The sequence below is a fragment of the Phaethon lepturus genome, unplaced genomic scaffold, assembly GCF_000687285.1.
Source record: "Phaethon lepturus isolate BGI_N335 unplaced genomic scaffold, ASM68728v1 scaffold21407, whole genome shotgun sequence".
Taxonomy (NCBI): Eukaryota; Metazoa; Chordata; class Aves; order Phaethontiformes; family Phaethontidae; genus Phaethon; species Phaethon lepturus.
The window spans coordinates 24725-48919 of record NW_010550024.1 but is presented as its reverse complement, the minus strand read 5'-3'; the positions used below and the strand labels follow the sequence as shown (position 1 = coordinate 48919).

At 36.8% G+C, this 24195-nt stretch overlaps 1 protein-coding gene across 1 annotated transcript; it reads right to left on the bottom strand.

Annotated features, from left to right (window-relative positions):
• Nucleotides 1-1107: 1107 nt before the first annotated feature.
• On the bottom strand, nt 1108-23985 carry WASL (Wiskott-Aldrich syndrome-like). The gene is made up of 11 exons (XM_010290440.1): nt 23857-23985; nt 22556-22642; nt 21910-22006; nt 16889-16912; nt 11737-11905; nt 8425-8467; nt 7898-8051; nt 7206-7223; nt 4277-4797; nt 3015-3123; nt 1108-1571 (listed from the first exon to the last, which is right to left on the bottom strand). The coding sequence occupies exons 1-11, from the start codon at nt 23941-23943 to the stop codon at nt 1510-1512; spliced, it is 1371 nt and encodes a 456-aa protein (XP_010288742.1). The 5' UTR covers nt 23944-23985; the 3' UTR covers nt 1108-1509.
• Between the last annotated feature and the right edge of the window lie 210 nt (nt 23986-24195).

The window sequence follows — 24195 nt, the reverse complement described above, 5'->3', positions numbered from 1 at the left end:
GGTCAACACTGGGTTTCAGTCAATACAATTCCGATAACTTAAATTTAGTTTGATAGCTTGACTACAGTCAAAGACCCAGGACACTATGCATTAACTACGCTTCAAATATGACTGACTTAACTAAACATTCTGTGTCAGATAATGTGGTTTTTAAAAAGATTTTCTACCTGAAAGTTACAGTAAGTACAGTAATTAATGCTGCAGATATTAAATACCCACATAGCATAGATTAGTATTTTGTAATAGGCAGATATGCCAATGTTTACTGCACTACAAAGTACAATTTCTATAAATGCGCAAGCTGTGAAATGAGAATCCCATTTTCTGTCCACTTATTCAAATACTATTCTTGTGAATCAGGTTCTTGACCTTCATCACAACCCTTGGTCTTAAATCCAACATATGAAGACAGAATATTGCCATAAAGTTCAGTACTTATTCAAAGCGTATATTCTGAGTTAATGGCTTTCCAACTTTATGGATGTAGGATTGGTGTTTCAGCATTTGTTGTGTACCATAACGCAAAGACTGCAAAGTAATACCACTTATGTTTACTTTATTAATACACCAATGTCCTACAAATTTTTAAAAGTAATTAAACATTATTGAAGCAAGCATTAAACGCAGCCCTTCAGCCTGAAAACCACATAAAATTGATTTTAAAAATAAATCAAACTGTAGCAATTGCCAGCCTCCAGTATAGCCCCCTTTACATATTCTGATAGTAAAAGCTGGTGGGAAGGCCAAAAAAAAAAAAAAAAAAAAAGACTGAACTTGCCTGCATCAAAGCTGCCTTTACCACTACTACAATGTAAAGCCACCCTGTTTAACTTCAGATAGAGAGTTCCCTAATTGAAGGATTTAATTACTACTGCTGTTCAATAGCAGTCGGTATTGCTACAGTTAGGGCAAAGTAATCTTCACAACGAGCTGTGCATTTCTGTAGTGATTTTGTTTTATGTAAAGCATACTGCTAAGATTTGAACTGCAATGTTGTGATGTATTTGAAACCATGCAATAGTATAAACCAGCCTCAACATTCATGTAGCATTGCATTTGAAATGAAGGGGCTAAATAAACTAAGAGCTGCATCACTTAAAGAACATAGTGCTATACTAGGTTTTAATAAGAAAATTTAGATACAGAAAAAGTAGGGTATGAAAATAGTGTTTTCCTTCTTGCATTATAACTAAATTACATTAAGGTTTTTGTCAATCTCACACATTACATTTAAACTCCCTTATTGATGGAATGGAAAGTATTCACATGTACATGATCATCCAGGTGTAAACTTGCACACATTAACAGGGAGTAGCTTTGTAGAGGATTATGACAAACCTTTACAGATTAAATGAGGTATTGCACAGATTAATAAAAAAGCAAAAGGCAACAAAAATATACAGCAAATTGGTAGAACATTTACATGATAATTTTACAGAATCCATAGACAGAAAGTAGTGTTTAGTATATCATTCACCTTAAAAAAAATATATATATAATAATATACGATCAATCATCCCATTCGTCATCATCCTCAAAGTCTTCTTCATCATCTTCATCCTCATCTTCATCTGTAAGACAAAAAAAGGCAAGTCACTTGCATTCACTGAATTCACATAACAAAGTTGTTACTGATTTCTCCCACAACTTTCTGAAAACAAAACAATCAGTTCAAGGAGGTCATTACAATACATTTGGCAATACTCTATTTTAAGATTTCTAGGCATGACATTCAGTTTAGATAGGAAACAAATTAGATTTAATTTTCAGTCCGTATCTTTCTCACTCCTTTCCCCAGGTAGGAAAAGTGTATGTAGTCTTCTGCTATGCAAAAAAAAAAAAAAAAAATCAGAAGTTCTCATTTAACACTTACTACTTGTTACTCTTTCTTAGAGAATGTGAGAGTGGCCAGTTTGTTCCAGATTGGGTTTTAAACTTCAAGGACAGATTAATTTCTGAAACGTTAAGAACTGCTTCCCCAGGTTTACTACATAACAGGGTTTCTATTTACTGTACAAGCAGATAAAAAAATTTTTGTCAGCTAAAGTCTGTTGTGGTTACTGGAATATTCTAAGCTCTGTAATGCACATCAACTTCATGTTTGTTGTTAACTTTATTCAGCCTTCCACTATTTCTACATGTACCCTAACTTAAAAATTGTAGCCTGTTAAAAATAAACTACCTATTTGCTAGGCAAGAGCATTTCCTTCCATAGAAAAACACTGTATTTAGCACCTTTCCGGTATTTAATTTCTATAAAGCACCAAAACTGGAGATTACTACATAGTAATACAGCAAACCAACAAACTATACTGCACTTAGTCAAACGGTCTGCAGACTGCAAGTGCAGTTTTGGTATGAAGGCAAACTCTGGAAGAAAAATATATCAAAGCCTAAACAAGAGAGATGTAACCAAACAGGTGCTCTGCAGCTACTGTTTATTACAAGCCAGTATTTGAGAAATGCAAATCCTCTCGCAGCCTTATTTTTGCTAAGCACTGAAGTTGATTCAGTACTAGTATGGGACTAGTCAAGTAACACTAGTTATCTGATTATTAACCAGTAGGTGGCATCCAAAGCACACTGGAGCCACAGTTTTAAGCGCATTAATCTCTGCAAGCGCTTTGGTTTCTAGAAACAGAAAGCATGAAAAAACTTCCTTCCAAAATATTTTGACAAGTTATTTCATCAGACATCTAGTGGATAAAAATAAGTCATCTGTAAAAAAAAAAAAACAAAAAAAAAAACAACAACAAACAACCAAACAACTTTATAAGGATACTAACGATGATTAGTAATTTTTAATTCAGTATTACTGCAAACTGCTACAGACCAGTAATTCAAAGTAGCACGATGTAACCATTCCATCCATCCCCTAGGGTCTGCCTAGAGCATTCTGTATTGGACTATATGCTAAAACCCATGCTTTTTTCCAACAGTATTTTAGGCTGAACAGAAGTGTTAACTCTTGAAAAACTGATACCGTGAGGTCAGAGAAGTTCCATCAGACTGACCTGAAGAATGAATGGCTTTGCTCCTTTTCTGCATAACTTCCATTAACGCACCCACAATTCCTGAGGTGGGTGCAGGTGTAGGCGGTGCACTCTCCTGACCATCAGATACCTTGGGAAAAAAGAATACATTAGAAAGATGCAGTTAGCAAAACAGAACCTGTGTATTTTGAGACAAACTTCCTTACAAGAATAATGAGTTTATTCTCAGCCAGAATGAAGATTTGAAACTGCAGGTTGTTTCTTTAGCTCAAGCTAAGTTTTTATTTATAAAAAAAGTCAATCTTTTCTCTTCTGCCATATCACACAACTGTAGTTAGTCCATATACTCAAGATTAAATATTTCAGCTCTGACTATCATGAAGTGAGCACTCAGTTAAAGGAAAGCTTCTGAATATAGTTGTACAGGCATGAGTTGTGTGGCTGCAAAATCATTATTTATTTTACCCTTGGTATATGGTAGTGTTGGGTTGCTGATTGGACTTGATCGTAAAGGTCTTTTCTAACCTTAATGATTCTGTGATTCTGGGTTTGTTAACCAGGTCTGCTTTGGGTTGATAATCCCTTCTGAAAGTAATAGACTTTGATACTGCATACCTGTAATGGCAAATAAATATTAACATGCCCTCACACTTTTTACATCAGAATCCTCAAGTGCAAAAGGGGGGTGGGGTGGAAGAGTACCTACAGGCAGAATTGTTTTGAAGCTATTCAGTGACATCAAGAAGAAATAGTAACAGGCTGAGCTGCAGCAGGAACAGCAGAGGCATCCCTCACAGGCAGCACTTTTCCAGACACAGACAGCCACCTTCTTACAAGTCTCAACATTTGCAGAACACATTTTAAGATGGGAGGAAAAGAAAATCTAGTGTTTGCCTTCCACTACCATTGCTGCTGAACTTATCCCCTGCAGTTGTTTAGATGATTTTACTGAAGTATTCAGGAGACCAGCAATCTCTCATAGTTCTTGAAAAAGTCTTTAAAGCCATGATACTGTGGTATCATCAGTGCAGGATTTATGCTTAAAGCTTTACTGAAAAGTGAGAAATGAGTTAGAAACAAGGATAATTACATGCACCAATACTCATCTATAGCAAATATGCGTTCTAAGCATTTTCTCAGTACTACTGTTTAAAGCGTCACTTCACAAACTCTACAATTTATGTTTCAGCCCAAAACAGAGACACAAGTTACTGGTCACACTGCAATACTGCAGCCATTTGCAAGTCCCAAGGGGACATAGGTAAGAAACAGCTTTTACTCACTGATTTCAGCTGTATACCCTGTCGTATCTGGTCTAACAGTGCATCTCTTCCTGAGCAGGACACTGGTCGACTGTTCTGTTCTACTTTTTTTAACTGAGCTCCTTCTCTGATTTGATCCAAGAGTGCTGCTTTGTTTCCTGCAGGAACTGGAAGCTGGTGATCAACCTCTGAAGGAAGGCCTGGTGGTGGAGGAGGACCAGGAGGAGGTGGAGGAGGAGGCGGCGGTGGAGGAACAGATGACCCACTTGCTGGTGGTGGTGGTGGTGGTGGAGGGCCAGATGGTGCAGATGATGAATGCACTGGTGGTGGTGGGGGATACATCCTGTTTGGAGGAGGTGGGGGCACTGTGGCACCAGGTCTAGATGGAGGCGGGGGTGGAGGTGCTGCTGTGGGAGCTCTTGAAGGAGGTGGAGGTGGTGCCCCTCGGCCCCTAGCAGGGGGAGGAGGAGGACCCGAGCTATGGGGAGGTGGTGGTGGAGGTGGAGGGGGTCCTCCTCTGCACGGTGGTGGTGGAGGTGGCGCTGAAATGAAACAAAACAATTTACAATTACATGCTACTCAACATCCCTACGTCTTTCAGAGACTATCAGAAAAAGAAAAAAGGCTTTGCCTTGCCTTTTGCAAGGATCTCTGTGCCTATGCAAATTTTGACAATTCTGGATTAAGTTAAATATAGCTGAAGACAAGCTATGTTTATATGAATGCAAACCAAGCTGAATATAGCCCCTATGTGTATTGTGTATTTTGTAAAAGAATCAACGCTGCAGGAAGCAAATACAATACATAAAAAGACCAATTAAAGACACAAAACAAGCTTGGTCATTAATTTTGGTTTGGTTCTATGGTAGTAATTTTCTTCATAATCTAAGTGTATCTTAAGTTTGTGTTTCAATTTCTCATGACAAAACACAGAAAAATTTCAAAGGAATCCTCTCAAGTTTTGTTGAGCTAGGACAGAAGGCAAGAGAAAGAGGTTTTAGAAAATACACTTAAAGTGAAATACAGAATTTCCACTTTATAATCTATCCATTATTATATTAGGGAATTAAAGAGTCTAGTATTTTTTGAAGCATCACTTGCTAGTAACAAAGAAACTACTAACGCATTACGATGCAGCATAAACTGGTTCTTAGTCCCTTTTATGGAAAATTAGTTCCAACAATATCTTTATGGAAGGGACTGTAGAAAGGAAACAACTTCAGGGCTACCTCAATGCCCAGGATCATTTCTGTATGAAATGGCCTTGAAATGTACTTGCTCTGCTAATGGCATTTTAAATAGCTCTATTTCATTTCCTCTTCCGTTAAGCATCTAATGGCTTATGGCACTTTAGGTCGTGTGGTTGTTGCACGTAACTACTTAATAATCCAGGTGCCATCATACAACTTCAAAAATTCACATTTGATTCATATGCTTTGATAACAAAAAGGGTATTACACTCAAGAAGATACTTGTTTACCCCTTCAATTATCCCCTTCCTGTTACATGCTGAGAAAGTAGACTGTTTGCATTGGAACAGAGAAGAGACATCCCTAAACAAGGGATTTTGAGGAAGTAGGAGACACTAATGCCTCAGTGCCTCCTATCCTGATCATCTTAGAGAAACATAACCCTCCTGAAATTACAAGCTATATTCTTAAGTTCCAGAAATTGCTCTGTTTTTTTCATCCCTTCAAAAGAATAACATGGGGAGGATCTCATCTCAAACTTCATGTATTTTGCAAGAGGCATACTGACAACATTCTTGATTTTAAGAAAAAAACACCACTTTTTGGCTGACATGACCATACTTTCCTTTTTGGCCACTGGAGGCCAGTATTTTCAAATATAACTTACTCGGCAAGCACTATAGACTTTTTCTGTGTTACTGAAAAGATATAGAACATGGTCATGCTCCAGAGTTGGTAGTGTCTGTAGGTGTTGAACATAAGGTTTAGGTCCTCCTGTGGGGAAAGGTTTTATTTGCATGTATATAGAGAGATATGCCACATCCAATCTGCGGAAATATTGTTCAGGAGTTTTTATAAGGCTTGTCTGCACTCAACTGGAGTGAAATGAGGGAGGAGGAGCAAGGAGGGAGCACCATTACCTCATCCCCTCTCTCTTCCCCCTTAGACAGATGGTACAAGCAAAGCAAGAAAATAATTTAGTTTTTTATAAATGCACATTAATCTGAACATGGCTGTAAAAAAAAAAATAAGTGTGTAAAATCTTTTATTGATGGTATTGTTGCTAGAAAAACCCAAACAATCAACAGTACCAAAACTAGGGAAAGGGCAGGAAAAACAAGCAAGTTAACTTCCATCTGAGCAGAACAATGTGGCTGCAACTCAGCATCCTAGCAGAGTGAACATATAAGCACAGAAATTCTTGCAATAAAATACAGAAAAATGTGTTTCAGTTCAGAAAAAACACTTCAAACAGCAGTCAAGACTACACATCAAATAACATAATTGCGGATAAACCCACTAGAATATTTTGTGTACCTCTATCAAAAAGCACAAAGGTAGATTATTATCATGCATGTTAAAGATATGGCAGCTTTTCTTTCAATTGCATACATGCAAGTGGCCGTAACTTGAAGTTAGCACATACGTAATAGAAAAATAGGCATTTTTAAAGTATTTTAAGCTAGTCCTAAGACTCGAAGACAAATCTTCTCATTCCAATTTTATGGTCAGCAGTCTGGGATCAACAACTCTGTAAACATTTAAACAGAGTTAAGATTATATAAAGAAACCGACAGATTTCTTACTGAAAAAAAAAAATCATACTGAAATGTTGCTTGCAATTTAACAAAGAAGTTTGACTATATTTTTTAGTATTGCAGTCAAACAGATGTGGACTGAAGTTTTTCATCTAGGAAAGACATCACACAGCAGCATGAATACTTTGAAGCATATGCTCAGATGCCAGCTCAAATACATACCACTCCATCGCGGGGGACCTAAAGGAATAAATGTAACAAGTCACTGTACTCTGATTCTGTACCTCTTCAGTCACTCGAACAATTTATTCACCAGTTTCAAACTGCTATATTTTCAAAGGCATTTATATCCTATTCCTCTGGAGAAGTGTTCTAGGCAAATTTTTGAAAGTTAGCAGTGTAATTTTCGGACCCACTTGCTATGTTCAACTAGATAATGCATCAGCTGAGATCACATTTAAACATTAGGCAGGAAATGGCTTATTTGAGAATTTTCCTGCAGCAGAAGCCTGCTCAAAACTAGTACTTTTTACTTTAAATTAGAAAAAGCCTTTTCTTCTTTTTTATTTTAATTTATTTGTAAGGTTAAGATGATGAAATGAATACGGAACATACACAATCTGAAAAATCTATAAGGAATATACCACATAGCTTTACCGTCAGACTAAGTGTCACAGGAAATTGCTTAACTGACACAGATAAGATCCTTATTTGTTAGGGAACTCTCACAGGTCATGCATGAATATTTTTACAGAGCGTATGATATACAGAAAGGTTATGAAATCCAATGGAACTGCAGTGACATGAAGTCCATAGAAGAGAATAAAAAATTGCTCATCATGAACAGCTTCTATTCTAATTCTTAAGGCAAAAAACACCCTCTAATTTTTACATGGAAATAAAAGGAATCCCACCTTGTCTGCGCAGTTCATTTTTAACAGCTTCCACACCTCCTGTTTTTTCAATGAAATCATATATGACCTTTGAAGTTTCTTTGTCTTTTAGTTGAGCCTCCGAAATTCCACACAGATCAAACAGGTTTTTCAGTTCTGGGTCTAAGTTGTTCACCTGCAAGTCAGATACATTAGTTTTAAGTAACTTGAAGTAGAAGAATTTTTTAAAGTATTTGTAGGGGGACACACAACAAAACCCACAAACCATGTAGTTAAAAGGAACATCAAAGCCAAGGACATGTCTCTGGGCTGACTTTCTGTCAGAAAGGACTATTTTAGGAGAGGTAAGTACCTTGCACAAAAACTTAAGTTTTGCATGTTTTCCCCTCAATCCCAGATCTCTCCTATTCCCTTCTACTCCAACATCTCTCTGTTTGAATCGTATAATAAAATCACAGTTTATAACTATTTTGATGTACAGTTAAGTTTATTTAATGTCTCTAAAGCTTTTAATTATTCAGTGTCTTGAATAACATTAAATTACTTACATCAAAACCTGTGTTCGGATCCCAACCAACATGTCCAATGTGTCTAAAAAAGCAAAAAAATCTATTTAATCAGCATAAAAAGGACCTTATTAACTAAAATAACAGGACACCAAGATAACTAGAGATTACTACCAGCTTCTACCTCCAGGCTTATAAGACACTAAGCAATTCTTATTTCTCAGTGCCCCACTTGAGGACGTAATAGCAAAACTCTCACTTTTTGTCTTGTGTCAAAAAGACCAAGTGGAGAAGTTATTTTCCCCCCTTAGGTTATGGTCTGTGGCAAAACATGAAGGCTCCATGCCACCCTGTGACACATATGGATGGTGATGGACAGACTGCACAGAGATCAAGGGAGGAGGTTGGCCTTTATATAGTAACAGGACTTCAAGCTACTTCCAAGGTCTTGCATGTCATGCAACTGGAAAACCTCCTCCTCCCTAACCATCGCCTTTAGTCCTCTCATCACCCTTATCCCATTCACCTCCTTCTTTTGGAGAAAAGTCAGGACTGTTTTCAGTTGCCATCTTCCTAGGCTTCTAGTAGCCATTTCATGTGGCTATGAAAGTATTATTTTACATGATGCTACAATCAGCTAAAAAGGCAGAGGAGTTTGCACCCCTCCAAGCTACTTCATGCAACTACTGTTGGCTATAGAAGATAGAACCATCGTGTTATCAGCACTCCACGTTTTGGGCTTCTTTTTGCCAGTGGCCAGTTCTAGAAACACAACACAGTCTTCAGGAAGTCCAATTCAGCCTTTTAAAAATACCATGTGAGCTGTTAGTAGCAAACATGGTCTAGACTAAGCTTGTCAAATTACAAGGACTGTTTCGCTGTCCTTATACAGTGCCTAGCCTAGCGCAACAGACCTTGTATTCTTGCTTGGATCTGTTAGTATCACTAACAGCACAAATTTTCTTAATGAGATTACTGAAGCTCGATGATCCATTTTGGTCTTGGTATAATTATGATTAGTTAACTACTTAATTTGAGGGGCAAGAAGTAAAAAATCTGGTTTAAAAATGACATTATGCAACAGAAAAGGGAAAAAACGGAAGCCCTCTTGTGTAAATATTTAAATGTCTTTCACTACCAAAATATAGGATGATTTATTGATTACAGAATTCTGGATGTTAAGCTACAGGTTGCTTCACATAAATTAGATACACATTTCCTAATACATAGTCTCACATCCAATTGTATCATATTAACTGGCATATGGAGGTCGACTGAAGTTTACCAGCAAATACAATCTTACCCATATATCTCTGCATATCCGTGCAATTCGTGATGCTCTTTTAAGCGGTTGTGAGCACACGATTCAGAGCTTAGCGTACTTAATTGATATTAAAGTTTATATGGAGTAGTGTTAGCATTATTTCTCATTTTACTGTGAGGTATGAAAAATAAGTTACTTGTACATATTGACTGTACCACTTTGTTTTCAGAGGTCTTTTCAATGAAAATGCATACTTACCAGGTAACTGCAACTCTTACGTTATTTAAAAGAATGTGTACAGCAGTAAGTTATATTAGTGTTAAGTATAGTTTGATTATTTTTCTTCTCAGAACACTGAAAGTCCACATCTAACAGAAAGCATTTTAAAAATTGTATCTACTGACTGCAACTTTGATCCGGCATAAACAAACAGTGACAGTGTTGGTCTTCACCAGTATCACAGCTCAAGTTACACACAGGTTATCCTACTAGCATATTTGCCTAACCATACTAAACATCCATTCCCATATGTTTGTACAAAACCAGCAATTAAAGTATCTTACTGTGTAAGATGACACTTAGCTGCACTCTACAGGAAACTTAACTAGAACTTAAGCTGAACAAAACAGACTTCCAATCTTCTTTTGTAAAGGTTCACCACTTACAATTTAACGTTACATTTAATGATACAGGAACATATCTTTTGTTTGAACTTCATTAAATATTTTATCATCTTGCTTTCAGATTCTCTAGGTCTCCTTTAATATTTTATGAGTGCATGTAGCATTTTGCAATGGTCAGAACCTGACAGACATTATAAAAGAAGTCTCAAATTCATTTTATATCTGCGCTGCTGCACAACCCCTTCCACAAATTCTGGTCAGAGGAAGACACATTAATGCAAATCATTATTTGCAATTTTGTCTGCATATGCTGAAGCGTCCATCAGTAGAGCTACAACAGTGACCAGCTACCAACCATTACTCAATTTTCTTTCTTTCACTCTTCCTTCTTTTCTGTTTAAGTGACGCTATTAGATGCAGCACTTCTTTCTGATCTGAGCATCAGTGAATGTGGTTGATGTCTGAATTGTCTAAGTGCAGTCTGGTTAGGGAAGCATTTTAGCCCACCTCTCCTTTTACTTTCTGTGCACTATCCCATTTTACAGAGCACACTCTCAAAATACCGTGCAGTAACATTACTGTAACTGGTAATACCAGCATTAGTTTTATGGAATTTATTCTGGGAAGGCACGTCAGTGGAAGTGATGCAATATAATGGTTCAAAAGAACATTCACTTGGCACGTAAACCTCACACTAGTCTTCTAATACTTCACAGAAACTGATCTTTTCAGTAACTAACTCGAGCTCTTTAAATGCCTGTTGCTTTAGCAAATAAAAGTACACTTATTTTAAGAGGCAGAAGATTTAAATACCAAATTATAGTTCAGCAAAACAATAGCTAATTCAGTAAACTGACCAAACACAAGTTTCAGGAAAGTGAAGCTTAAAATGATACATCATAACTATTCTAAAAGATTGAAAATACGTTAAGTATTAGGAAAAACCCAACCCATTCCCAAGAGGTGCACACATGCACATGTACTTTCATCACAAGACCTGGGTACTAGCCCATATACCATAATAGGTAAGTTTGTAAACAGAATGCCAGAGATAAAAATATGTCTACGTCATTTCTGCTGCTATTACAAGTCAGGACCCGCATGTGTATTTTGCATGACAAAGCACAGCTAAGCAGGCACAGCTGTAAGAGTAACAGTGTTAAAAGATTGACCATTGCAGCTAAATATGAGTCTTCACTGAGCTGACCACTTTAATAAGACATTTTTATGCAGTTAAATTGTTTTCTAAACTATTTTAGGACAGCAAGTTACTTTTTGTTTACAGCTGCAGTAGACTCCTCACCTGTGTATAAACTAACTTGCTTTTAAACCCTGCAACATTCCAGCTAGCATTCACTGTAGTTCAGGCTACACACAACAGTTACACATTTAAGTCTTGAGCATTTGCAAGTGTAATTGACACACACACCAAAAAAAACCAACCAAAAAGCCACACAAAGTCCTTACTGGAAGTTAGATGGCGTTCCAATATCTGCCTTTGTCAATCTTCTCTTTTTAGTTTTTCCTTTCTTCTTTTCTTTGGTATACGAAATATTGTTGACTTGTGGCGTATAAAATCTGTTAGTCGTAATTTCTGGGTTTTTGATATCAACAGTTGCCATTGGTAGATTTGGGCCTGTGAAGGTAAAGTACAGGTTTTTTACCGATGTGTTTCAACAAAGACATATTTAATCTGCAAACTATTTTTTTTCTTTTTGAGTGGCAAAGTACTTTTACTGTAGCCATAGTTCTACATACCACATGCATCTGGCTGGATTCTGGATGTCAGAAACTAATTTATTTGCTGAAGAACCCCCCTTCCCCCCCTCCCCGTGCTGCTAGAACAAAACAATGGCAGAAAAATTTTATAAACTAGAATGTGATTTTTGCAAATTTGGCAAAGTAATTCTACACTAAAGAGCTTTCAAGTGCACAGAACACACAGAAAGAGACATATTAAGGGTACAGCATAGTCACAGTCTTAGACAAGATTAAAGAAGTGAGTGCCATAAACAGTAACACCCAGCATGCCATTACCTTAGCAGCACACTGAACTTATCTTAAAGGGAGGGAACCTTCGCTTAATAAGCCCCAAGTGGGAATGCTTTCTGCCATCAGACACAAAACTAGAATATCACAAATTCAGAAGGTCGCTCTGGACACACTATTGTCTTCAAATATATGACAGTATCTATGAAACTAGTCAGGATTTCGTATTTCTTACTCTTTGACAGATTTGCAAAATAAATAAAAAGTCCCAGTTAAGAAACAAAGCTTGAAGAGCAGTGACAGTGAAAACAGCACCAGAAACAGAAATTAAACACTCAAATTACGAATTATGTTCTCAAAACTTGTTCTTCAGTATAAACAATTCTGAGCCACTGCTCTCATCATTTAAAATGTATCTGAATTACACTCCTGCCAATATTAGCATTTTAGTATTATATTATTTGCATAATACCAGCAAATAAACACACCTAGCATGTTTTCCATTCAGTTTTTCAGTTTTGACAGTAGATAACCCTTGACCTAAGTAAGTGATAGTAATAAGCAGTTTATGCATTTTTCATATACACACACACACACACAAGACATATATGCGTGTCTTTAAAGAAACGTGCAAAAAGGGTAAGTGATCTCATTCTTCCATAACTGAAGCTAAACAGTTGATTTAAGACCAGTTTGGCCAGAAATGGTTTGAAAAGCATCCTCCACTCTGCTGTGAGTTACTACCCAATCGTTAGCAAATCAATTAAAAAAGACTCATGCATCCAGTCTTACTGGGCAGATGATAAAAATATCTAGTTGAGACTTTGATAAATCCGAACCTTATTCTGACATTATTTTTTCATAACTGCATTTCGTATGGATAATTCAATGTTCTCCTAAACATTCTGAAAGGACCAACAAGCCTTAGGTTTCACAGTCCAAAGTCCAAATCAGAAGGAGAAGGAGACAATACAGTAGATAACATAGCCGACATTTGGAGTTCAACACCTCAGGGGAAGCACCTAGTACTGGCCAGAACAAGAAACAAGAACAGAAACACGACACTGCGCTAGACAAAACTCATCTAAAACCACATGACAAACTCCTACGTTCCTGTAGGAGTCTTAAAGGACAAGATTTAAAACTGCATTGAAACTGCAGGAAGAATTCCTAAAGTGTTTTCTGCTAAGCAGAAATGCTTTGATCTACAAATGCTATGACAAATGCTAGACAACTGTCCTTTGAGAACACCGAAAAACAAATTGACCACATACAACCAAGCAAAACAATTTGCACTGTTAAAGTTACACTTGAAGTCAGCATTAATTCACTAATTGACAAATATTATCAACCCAAAACTTAACAAGTGGAGTTAAGTAAATCTTCGAGATTAATTGAAAGTTACAGTCTTAATTTCATTAGATTAAAAAACAAACCCAAAATACTGTAGGAGTTCATTTTCATTTTAATCACCTATTATATTTTCTCACCATTTCCGTGATATTTGTAGTTTCAAAAGCTGAACTGAAGTTCAAAAAGAAACATGTACCCTAGCACTTCTAGGAAGTTCTTGATATTCTTCTCACAATTCCTAAGTCTTTGAAATTACACCTTTTTGCATATAAAAACCTAAAGTAACCATACATGATTTTAACCATGTAAAGCAGCAGCCATTTGCAAACTTAAGTTTTATTCAGCTGAGCTGAAACTAAGGACTGACAGCCTGATACTAATTCCTTGATACTAATAATATTCATACCAAACATCATAGTAAACTCTTAAAGATGAAATTTTTTCTTACCGTCAGATTTAGACCTTAGATGTCCACGAGGGATAAAAGAACCTTGGAAAGAACTGTACTCTTCTAGAACTGCCATATTTATATCCAGTAAAATTTTTCCCATCATAAGACATGCACCTTCCCCATCAGGTGTAGACAGCTCAATAAATGAAGATGAGAGAGGCATATAGAGCTCATCGTTAGGAAGTACCTGACAGTACAGTGGCTTTAAGCATCCACTGTTCTCAATATTTGTGACATCTTCAGAAGGGGCTCCAGAAAACGTAGTACAGAACATTTCGAAATGTTAATTCTATGAAATTCTTTATATTTTATTTAGAACCTCTCCAGGCATCTGTCCCAGACTACAGACAGCCCTGCAATAAATGCAAACTGTTCTGGTTAACATCTGAAACAAAGTTCTGTCACATGGTTCTTAAGGATTTGTCAGAGAATTAGGTTTTGGGGGAATCTTTATTTCATCCAGAACTTCACTAAAAGGTCAGTTCAACCACAATAACTCTTCTTTATTTGCATAACCTAGCTATTGCAGATGAGTAGAACATAAATCCCAGGAAATTACAGACTAATACATTTTACATAACTGTTAATGCAATTTGATTTTAATCCTGCAATTCTACAAAAAAAAAAAATCTTAAATCCGTACCATTGAAAACGTCACACAAAAAGACAGAGTGCTTTTTCCATGCAGCTTCAATGTATGCAGAAAATCCAGACAAACAAGCCCCACTAAAACAAAATTCCCCACAGTATTTCAGGCATGGATCATGTGAGTACAGAAATGTGACTGTTCTTGGTTTTCAGTTTTAAAGGTAATTATGCATTGATATCCAGTACAAAAAAGCAAATGTTCCTTCCTTTCTCCCCACCATAGAACTTCACTGCATACGGTGAGTAAAACAAAAACTAGATGATCCTACAACAGGCTTTTTTTTTTCCAGATACATGCTGATAGTATGTATCTGCTCTAGTCTGATTTCAAAATAGTGAAATGCAGAGTCTGTATAGAGTATAACCACCTGAGGCTATAACCCATAACATGACCACGTCTCACCTGTGACTACAGAGGGCATGACCACACAATTCTTTGCCAGCAGATAAGCCAGCCATTATAGAATTTGACAGAATCAAAAAAGGATAATGGACAGGTTGTGAAAGAGTACGTGGATGTCCCAAGAAAGCAGTTTCCTAAAAAACAGAGATGCTCAGAGCTTTGACTAGTGATTATAAACCTGAAACATTGGTCACAAACCTATGTCTTCCACAGAATATTCCGGATAAAGGCATAGGACCAATGAATGCAAGTTTAGTATGCAAGTATTTTTCTAAAAACAAAAAAAAAAGTTGTTGCCTGAGATCTTACAGGATGAATTATGAAGACTATTTTAAGCACAAAAGTTTTTGCAGGCTTAGTTTTAGTAAAACCTGCAAGTTTAGTTTTCTTAAATCTTATTCCAATAACAGATAGCAAACTAGACAACCAAATTGTTCGTGTTACTGTTGGTAACATTTACAGTAGCGACAAAGGCTAATTCTTGTGTCAGGTGGCATTACAGTCACCACTGCTGTTTTGCTTCCCATCTGCTCTACAGATATTGCTATCAGGGATGCACTGTTTAGGTGAGCAGAAGAAAATGTCACTCAAGAGGCAGAACAGTTAAAGCCTTCTGAAAGCTCAGAAGAGCTGGTAAGATGATCATGGATGATATTACTATGATTGTTTGAAAACTAAAAACAACCCAGTCCCACTTGAAGGAATCTGTACTAAAAGTTCCTGGTCTAAGTTGGTCATTGCCTGAACTTCCTTGAAACGTAAATGGTTATGAAAAAAGGAGTAATTTTTTTTGAGAAGTATTCCACACGGGGGTGTACATGGATATAGAAGATATCAGTAGTTCCTATAATTCAGTAGTAGTTAAGGATTACCTATTTTGGTGACCTACCGAGATGTTTGGATGTCTTTCTTAGTACAAATTTAAGACTAGCTCCCTAGGCCATAGGGGGATCTCAGATGATCAGTTGACTATACCCTTGCTCAAGCAGCAAACTAACAAACAGATACAGTGATATGACCTATGATCTGGATCACCAACAGGAGTATCGCAGGAGAAATCACTTTTTAACTTCGGTGTGAATTCAGAACTACAAAGACTCCACACTTGATGTTCATTGATGTGCATTTTTCACTTGATTTTAGAATAGAATTTTTTTGGATCAAATTGATACATAGTTTTGACTCCTTCCATCAATTTAATGAGAGGATCTCCTGAGGAACCTGTATCTTCATGCCAGTGAGGTGTATTCCTGAGAGGCAAATAGATTCAAGTAATCCTTTCATGCAAAAAAAAAGTTTAACATTGACAAACACGACATGACCAAAAGGCTAAGTCAACTGTTAGCTGGATATGCTGAAATTGAAATTTTATGGATGTTTTATGAAATCTGTCACCATTATGCCTGCTTTCAAATAGGCTACCTTTTAATTTCAGCATTCATTCTTGTATAGTGATCCTATATAAGCATATTCTGAAGACCAAGCAGCCAAGGCAAGGTACAAAGTTTTCTTCTCAGTTTAAGCTGAAGGGCCTCTGTCCTATTTGCTACAAAACATGCTCCTCCAAAAACACTCCTTACAAATGCCAGCTAAGCCACACATCTTTCAAGCTACAAATAAACAAATACCAAAGAACAGAAACAAAACAAATATACTAGCCTCCAGAATAAGAGTTCACTGATTTTTCCACCACATGACTATCCTCAGTAAGTCTAAAACAAAGCTATACATAAACAGTAGGAAAAAACAAATAGTGATTCATGCAAAAAGCTTACCATTTGGTGGGTCTCGTCTTTTTTCTGTTGAAAAAGGAAAAGAGCTATTTATTCACAGGTATCACAGGGAAAATTAATTCTGAATTTTAGTTTCTAGTGAAGCTTTCAATGACCTTGAACTCAAACTTAAGAATCTATTAAAATCCTTAAAGCCTACTTGTTGTGCAGTTGAAACAAAGCATTACAGAAAAATAAAAACCCAATCTTAGATAATAAGCACCAATTTCAAATGAGCAAACTGAGTAGGAGCATAAGGAAATAGCTACTGAGTTGGTTTCAGACCTTTGACTCCAAAATAAGGTGAAACATTCAAAAAGTAGCTCTTTTGGTACAACCTATCAAAGTAAGATTTTCGATGCGTTATGCTTTCTGATTTCCACTGAATAAGACTGTTCCTTCCTTTTTACTTGAAATGTAATTAGCACTTTTATACAGTATTGCTCTCCCACAGAACCTAAAATATATTATTATTATTTTTGGTTTTACGCAGAGAAAACAGAACACAGAGGGGCAAGACACTTCACCTACGTTATCCAACAGATAACCCAATAACATGGAACAGAACTAGAATCTCCTCAGTACTAGTCTGATATTCTATTCACAACGGCAAACTGTTTCACAGACCATGATGAATTTGTCTTGATGATCTAAACTGTGGTTGTAAACATTTCACACCTCAGTACTCTCAGCCTATAATAGTAAATTCTCCTTTAAAGGAGATTTTCCTCACTTACTATTAGTTCCTATCTACCACATTTACCTGCAAGCATGCTTCAAAACCCCCAGTACACAGTTACACTATTTGTGTACCTACACATACACTCTTCTAAATTTTGGAATTAGCAGTACCCATATAGGCAAGCAGTTTGTCACCTCACCACATTAAAAAAACATATCTCTAGAAGGAAGGCTGTACATCCCTCCCTTTCAGATCTGGAGTATACAAAATCGAACAGGGACTCCCAAGAGTTTTGTAGTAAAAATTTGTAACAGACATTTCACTTTTCAGCAGTCCCAGAAAAACTGCTAACTTCTTATATTTTTCCAGACACAAACATAAGGGGAAGGGGGAGAAGGTGCCTCCACAGATGGTGTTGACCTTGTCCTAGCAATATTTAAAAAAATCTACAATCCTAAGTGTGCAAGGCAACTCAGCCTCATATCTGTCAGCTGATCTTCAGGTAGGAATAAAGAACTTGTCAAGGTCAAACCTTCAGAGGAAGGTGATCAAAACCCCCTGAGAATCAACTTTTGCTGAGCAAGACTTCTAAAGACAGACAGTTGTTTCTTTGCTCGCAGCAGGTTAGTTTTAGGCACTGAGGTGGAGAACCTCTGGCAAGGGTGCCTCAGCAAAAGGTATCAAGTCTGAGGGGAGGGGGGAAAAAGAAAAAAAGGCTTTTTTGCCAAATACTGTGCTTTCTCTTCCTAGATTATTGAGTTTAAGAAACCACTGATGTTGTACTGCCAAAAACAAAACAAAAAACCCAACCAAACCAAAATCAAAACTCAACCAAACCCAAACTCAACTTTGGAACATAATTAAGAGTTTTATTCAACAACACAGAGACAGCAAAGGAGAGTGCAGGACTGATTGCAAGTCATTTGGCATAGGATGGGAAGCTGGGAAAAGCCTGAGGTATTCATGGGAAGTGTTAAGTGGCCTTGGGCCAAATCATGGGAGTCCGTTACAATTTTCATTAGAAGAAAGAGTTCAAGAGTAAAGATAGTGGAAAACAAAGCAAGCCATTTTAAACACTTCCTGTAATTTTTGCTGGGTATATAAAAGATTAATTTGTGGCCCAAAGATACTAGATCTGTTTTTCTGTGGTTCCCACTGCTGACTAGAAAATATGAATTCCTGTTCTGAAGTGCAGATGACTTTAATGGAGACTGGCGTATTTCTCCTTTCTTGAAAATGAAGATGCCTACTGATCCAAAACAGATCAACTTCGCCGGCTGCCTATATCCAAAAAACACAGTTCCCTTCAATAACTATTCCTGGAAACAAGAATGATCTCTGCTGAGACTTGAATCCAATGCAAGCCGAGCAATTCAGAGATGCCCTTGTCTGCCAGGCAGCAAAAAGCTCTCCATATTAGGTATCCACCTTGAAGCTGATGAAGTGCATTAGGATGGGCACCAGGAGCTAAAAACTTGTGGAGGAAAAAGGCAGCTTCAGAGAGGGATAACAGAGCTCCCACCCATGAGCTACAAGCAGCCCATAAAAATTAGTCAAGAAGCCTCCTACTTCAGAAAGGCAGTTAAGAACAAGACTCTGTTCTACCAGTCTCTGCTGCCCTTTTACAGCTAAGTGCTCAGCATGTGGAGAGGACACTTGTGTGTGTACACACATTAACATTTCTGAGGCAAGATAACAAAAATAAAAGCTAATGGTACCTACTGCAAGGATACTCAAAGTGAGAGTGTACTACACTGTCAAGCACCAACAAGAGAAACACTGTGTTCACCCTGCGTACTGAGGGAAATATTTGGTTTAAGATTGGTTTAAGAAGTAAATGGAGAGGTTGTTTAAGTAAGTCTTCCAGAGAAATTAAATAATTATAGTAATTTCTTCCTAACCTAAGGTTAAGAATTTAGTTGACTAAAAAAACCAAAACCCACGACCCCAAAATTTTTTAAAAATCAGAATTTAGCTAGATGAAAACCAGCCTGATATTAAAAAGATTAAGACAACACATCAATAATTCTTTCTCTTTCTCCCTCATTCTATTCTCTACTAGATATTCTGTACATTTGCAAGCTTTTGTACGTTCTCTATTTGGAGCTAAACTTTCACCTCTCTGGAACTCCAGATGCACTTACTCAGGAGTTATCTGTACACTGGAGTGCATTTCATTCCGAGTGAGGAAGAGCAGAATACTGTTGCCTCTTCTTGCAGCTGTCAGACAATATTTTGTGTACTAGTCTCGGCACCAAGACATAGTTTCGTGAGCCAGAACTGCTGTTCTTGCTACCTTCCAACAACATAAGCTTTCCATAAGACTCCTGGAAAAGTCTCTTAGCAAGCCCTGAATGGTATAACAGGCTGCTAAGTGATCACATGGAGTACTCATTTCAGTTGAAAGTGTGTCAGGTGGCATTGCTATGAAATGAAACAGATTTTGGAAAGCATGGGAGTAAAAATCTCATTAAAATAGAAAAGCATCAAAACTACCAGATTATTATCTCTGTGTTTGAGAAGTTAAGATGCATTAGAATACACACCCCCCCGTTTATATATACACATTATAAATAATATAAATTTTTATATATAATATTAATTTATACATAGATTTATATATAATATAAATATGTTTTACATAAGCATTTCTATTATAAACACCAACAGCAAATCAGCTTTGACTTGGGCAAGTGCAAAGCCTATTATTTTAGATGCACAACTAGATATAGTCGCATCAATGACAAATACAGAACTCCATCTGGTGGCTTGACAAAGGAATCTCATAATTGTTTTCAATTCTTATTTTGCAGCTCTTAACAAGAAAAAAAAAGACCTTGGAGTTTTTTTGGTTTGTTTTTGATTGGGGTTTTTGGTTTTTGTTTGTTTTTAATTAAAGTTGTCTTCAAGTTGTAAGTGTTTGGGGAGGGAGAGTTGTTTGTTAAAAGACAACATGTGGAGTAAGCTCATCCTACAACATGAGTTTGAGCACACAAACCAAGTTATTAGCTCAAAGAGTAAACAAGAAAAACTTATGTTGCTCCGTGGAAAAAAACCCTCTATGTGGAACTCTATCCTTGAACTGGAGATCTGATTGAACCACTATTTTCAAAGAAAGCTTGCTGTGGCCAATGATGCAAAAATATTTCCTCCCACATCATGTCTGTGCACTGCAGCACTGGGTTTTACACACGTAACAGTGTGAAACTTCAGGAACAGGAGGTGCAAGCTGATGCAAGATTACTTTTACACAACAAGTATGACAAACATTAATGAAGCCACTTAATGACTCCACTTCTTCTCATGAAACCCTATGAACTTACCCTAATTCTGAGCAGAGAGAATCTTAAAGAAGCCATTTAAGCTTCTGGAGCAAATGCTCTGCAATCCAAGTCACTATAACTGAATGAAATCCAAGTGAATGCACATAGATCATGTAGGTTCCCAAGAATACTTGCAAGGATGGCACTCTAATGCTCAGGGAAGAAGCCCTCATCTTGGTCTACACTTCCTAGTGCATTTCAATTCCAGAATGGACTACAAACAGACTCTGTAGCTTGACCACAAGTCCATGCTACAGCTTACAGCAAGCCTAAGCACATGAATGTGTTCCCAGCCTATGTTTTTTATCACCTTATTCTTCATAGACAAAAGGTTGTCAGACAGGCAAGTTGTTTATGGGCTCCCTGGAAAAGGACCAAGACAAGATCTGAGGAAGCCTGAGCTCCCTTTAAAACACTGACCATGTTCCTAAGGCATCTTGCAGCTGGCAAAAAGCACGCTGTGCTTCAGACTGTCCTGTGCTGCTAAGGACAATATAGGCACATTATGTCTTCTGTTCTTGGCCTCTGCCAGGTTGACTAGTTTTGAATAAAAGACATTTCTCTACTAAATGCTGAACCAATACCAAAAGCTCATTCACATGAGCTACTGAACATACCAGATGGTAAAATCTTTGTTACAACCCACTTGGGCTGAATTTAAACAAATCAGTTATAAACAGCCCAGAGCTGAGAGTTAAGTCAAATGTGAAAACAGCTTACAGAAAGATTTCTAGTTTTCCCACTGACAGCTTACCATTTTTGCTTCCTCCTGATCTATATTTTCAAACACCAGAACCTTGGAGTCTCAGCTTACAAGGAAACTTACAGCAAGGAGCACCAAGTTAAGTTATTTCAGAAAAATATTATTTGTGCACAATAAAGAAGGATGCTTTAATATTACTTCTAAATGTAAATATGGCTGTAGTGCCTCCAGTAGCTTTCAGACATAGAAGTAGCTTCCTGCCTCCCCCCAAAACAACATAGACAAGCCTAAAGTTAAGATTAATTTGAATATTTACCAGATTTTCTCTGCCGTCGTCCAAGTAAATCTGTTACTGTTTTGCGGAATAGTTTAGCTTCTTCTTCATTAGCAAAATTAAGACCAACTTGACATGTCTGAAAAACATTAATATTCCCCCACCCATGACTAAGAAAACGTTTCAAAGGCTTTCTTAAATGTCTTCTTACACCTTCTGAAGGTATAATCAGAAAAAAAATCATCACTGCAAATCTGGAACCAAGTCTTAGTGAAGCTTCTGTCTTAGGAAGGTCTGTCTATTAATCAAGTTTCTAGAGATCACGGCTAACAAATTTGAGCAAAATCTTGTAGCTTGAAACCAAAGAGGGGAGAGGAAAATTTGTACTTCGAGAATATATGATATATCACAAACATCATCTGCAAGTCGAAATGTAATTCCATTAAAGGAAGTTGAAAATAAAGAACTCTATTTTATGCTTCTGTCCTATGGGATAAGTTTTCTAGTTGAGATACGATAAAAAATAATCATTTTACAAATAAGCTCAAAAAGCTTCAAGGAACACAGGTAATGTTGTACTTTTACAAGTAATTTACAGAATTAAATAAAACCCTCAGTTATATTAAAAGAAGCTACTGTGCAAATAAAAGGCATTTAAAAATAGGTATTCAAAGATGTTGAGACTCACATCGCCAGCAAAGGTATGAAAATATCCTCTAGGACTATTATATACAAAGTTATTGTACAGCTCCTGCTCCCACAATAATTTCCCATCCTGAAAAGAAGAAAAAAAAAGATTTTGAAAAATTTAGACAAATTGCAGAGTTTAACTTCTTTCACAGTAAAACCTAATAAGAGTTGGAAGCTGTAGGGTGTTAAGCATCTATTTTGTTTTCAACCCAACAAATAAGCTCAATCTAAATCGAAATATATCGGAACTCATGGAAGATCTGTGGAAGACTATTCCATCAGGTCACTGTGTTCTGTTCAAATTCCTGGATGTTTTAAAAAAAATCCTTCAAGTTCTACAGTCCTACAATAGTTTTTGGGAGCAGCAATAGCAACCAGTGATAGGAATATAGTGATAAGAGCAATAGCAATAAAGGAGACTTCCAATCTCCTATTATTACCTCAGGCTTGACTTGCAAACAGTTAACTTGAAGGGAACAAAAATGTCATCTTTTTAAGAAATTTCATATATTTAAATGTTATTATAGTTCAGCACCCAACAAACAGGTTTCTCACTAAGTCTAACAGTCAAGAGACCAAACCACGAAGTCAAACACAAGCACTAACTGGCAATCCTGAACAAATCTGAGAGACTTCAAGCACTGAATGCTGACAGAATAAAGAGCTGTTTCTGGCTGTAGAGATAATGGAAAGCTTTCCAAAGTCTCAAAGTCAGTAGGACTTATGATTCTCAGTATCATTTTTGTTATGAAAACACATCTTGGACACTTCATCTCTTACTCCCCACTGTCTTGAATGAAATATTATAACAGGACAAAGATCTTCAGTATGAATGTACATATTGTGAAGGGGAAAAAAAAAAAAACCAAAAAAACCACAGCTTGTTTGTCCTGTAGTTTCCACCTGTACAGAAGACAGCATCTATTTTGTTAGTGTCACCCAAATTAGTGACAGCCACTAGAATTTTGACAGCTATGCATACCAGTGACATTATACTAACTTTCACTAGTTTGACTAATAAGATCTGTAGAGGACAGCTTCTGTGAGCTGTAAGAAAATTGTATCTGACATTTATTTCATCCATAAAAGCTAACATCTATGTAATAATTTAAATTTAGAATACCTGAGAAAGTTGCACTTGCCTATTAATAAGCACTGTAATTGCACCACTTAAAGCACAACCATTTACTTTAGAATTTCTATGAGTTTGTAGCTACCACAACCTACACTCATTCAATTCAAACAGAGAATGAATGCAACCAGGCTTAAAGAGTCTGAAAAAGAAAAAAAGATGCTTACCTTAATGTCAAATATTCTGATAAAATACGACCTCTGTGGATTGTCCTTTACAAGGCAAGCTACACCACAGCATTTCTTTGACCACATGGCATTGCGATCTGCTGCATATATTTGAACAACTGCTGAAGACATAGTCTAAAAAGAAAAGGTCACTATTACTTTTAAGGTAAAATTCACCAATTATACATGTCATCTTTTATCAAAGCATCTCTTAATTTTGTTCCTTGTTCCAGGCAGCAACTTTGATCATTTCCCAGGTGGTAATACAGTGAAGTTCAAATGACCCCAAATCACTTCTACGCTTTAGGATTTCACTTCTACGCAAGATTTAGACAGCTT

What these genes read in the sequence shown, in the direction of transcription:
- WASL (XM_010290440.1), bottom strand. Translation starts at nt 23,943, where the DNA reads ATGTGGTCAAAGAAATGCTGTGGTGTAGCTTGCCTTGTAAAGGACAAT. An exon ending in TTCATACCTTTGCTGGCGAT is followed by an intron (nt 22,007 to 22,555) that starts GTGAGTCTCAAC and finishes AATGTTTTTCAG; the next exon opens with ACATGTCAAGTTGGTCTTAA. An exon ending in GGAACGCCATCTAACTTCCA is followed by an intron (nt 8,468 to 11,736) that starts GTAAGGACTTTG and finishes TTGCTTTTTTAG; the next exon opens with ACACATTGGACATGTTGGTT.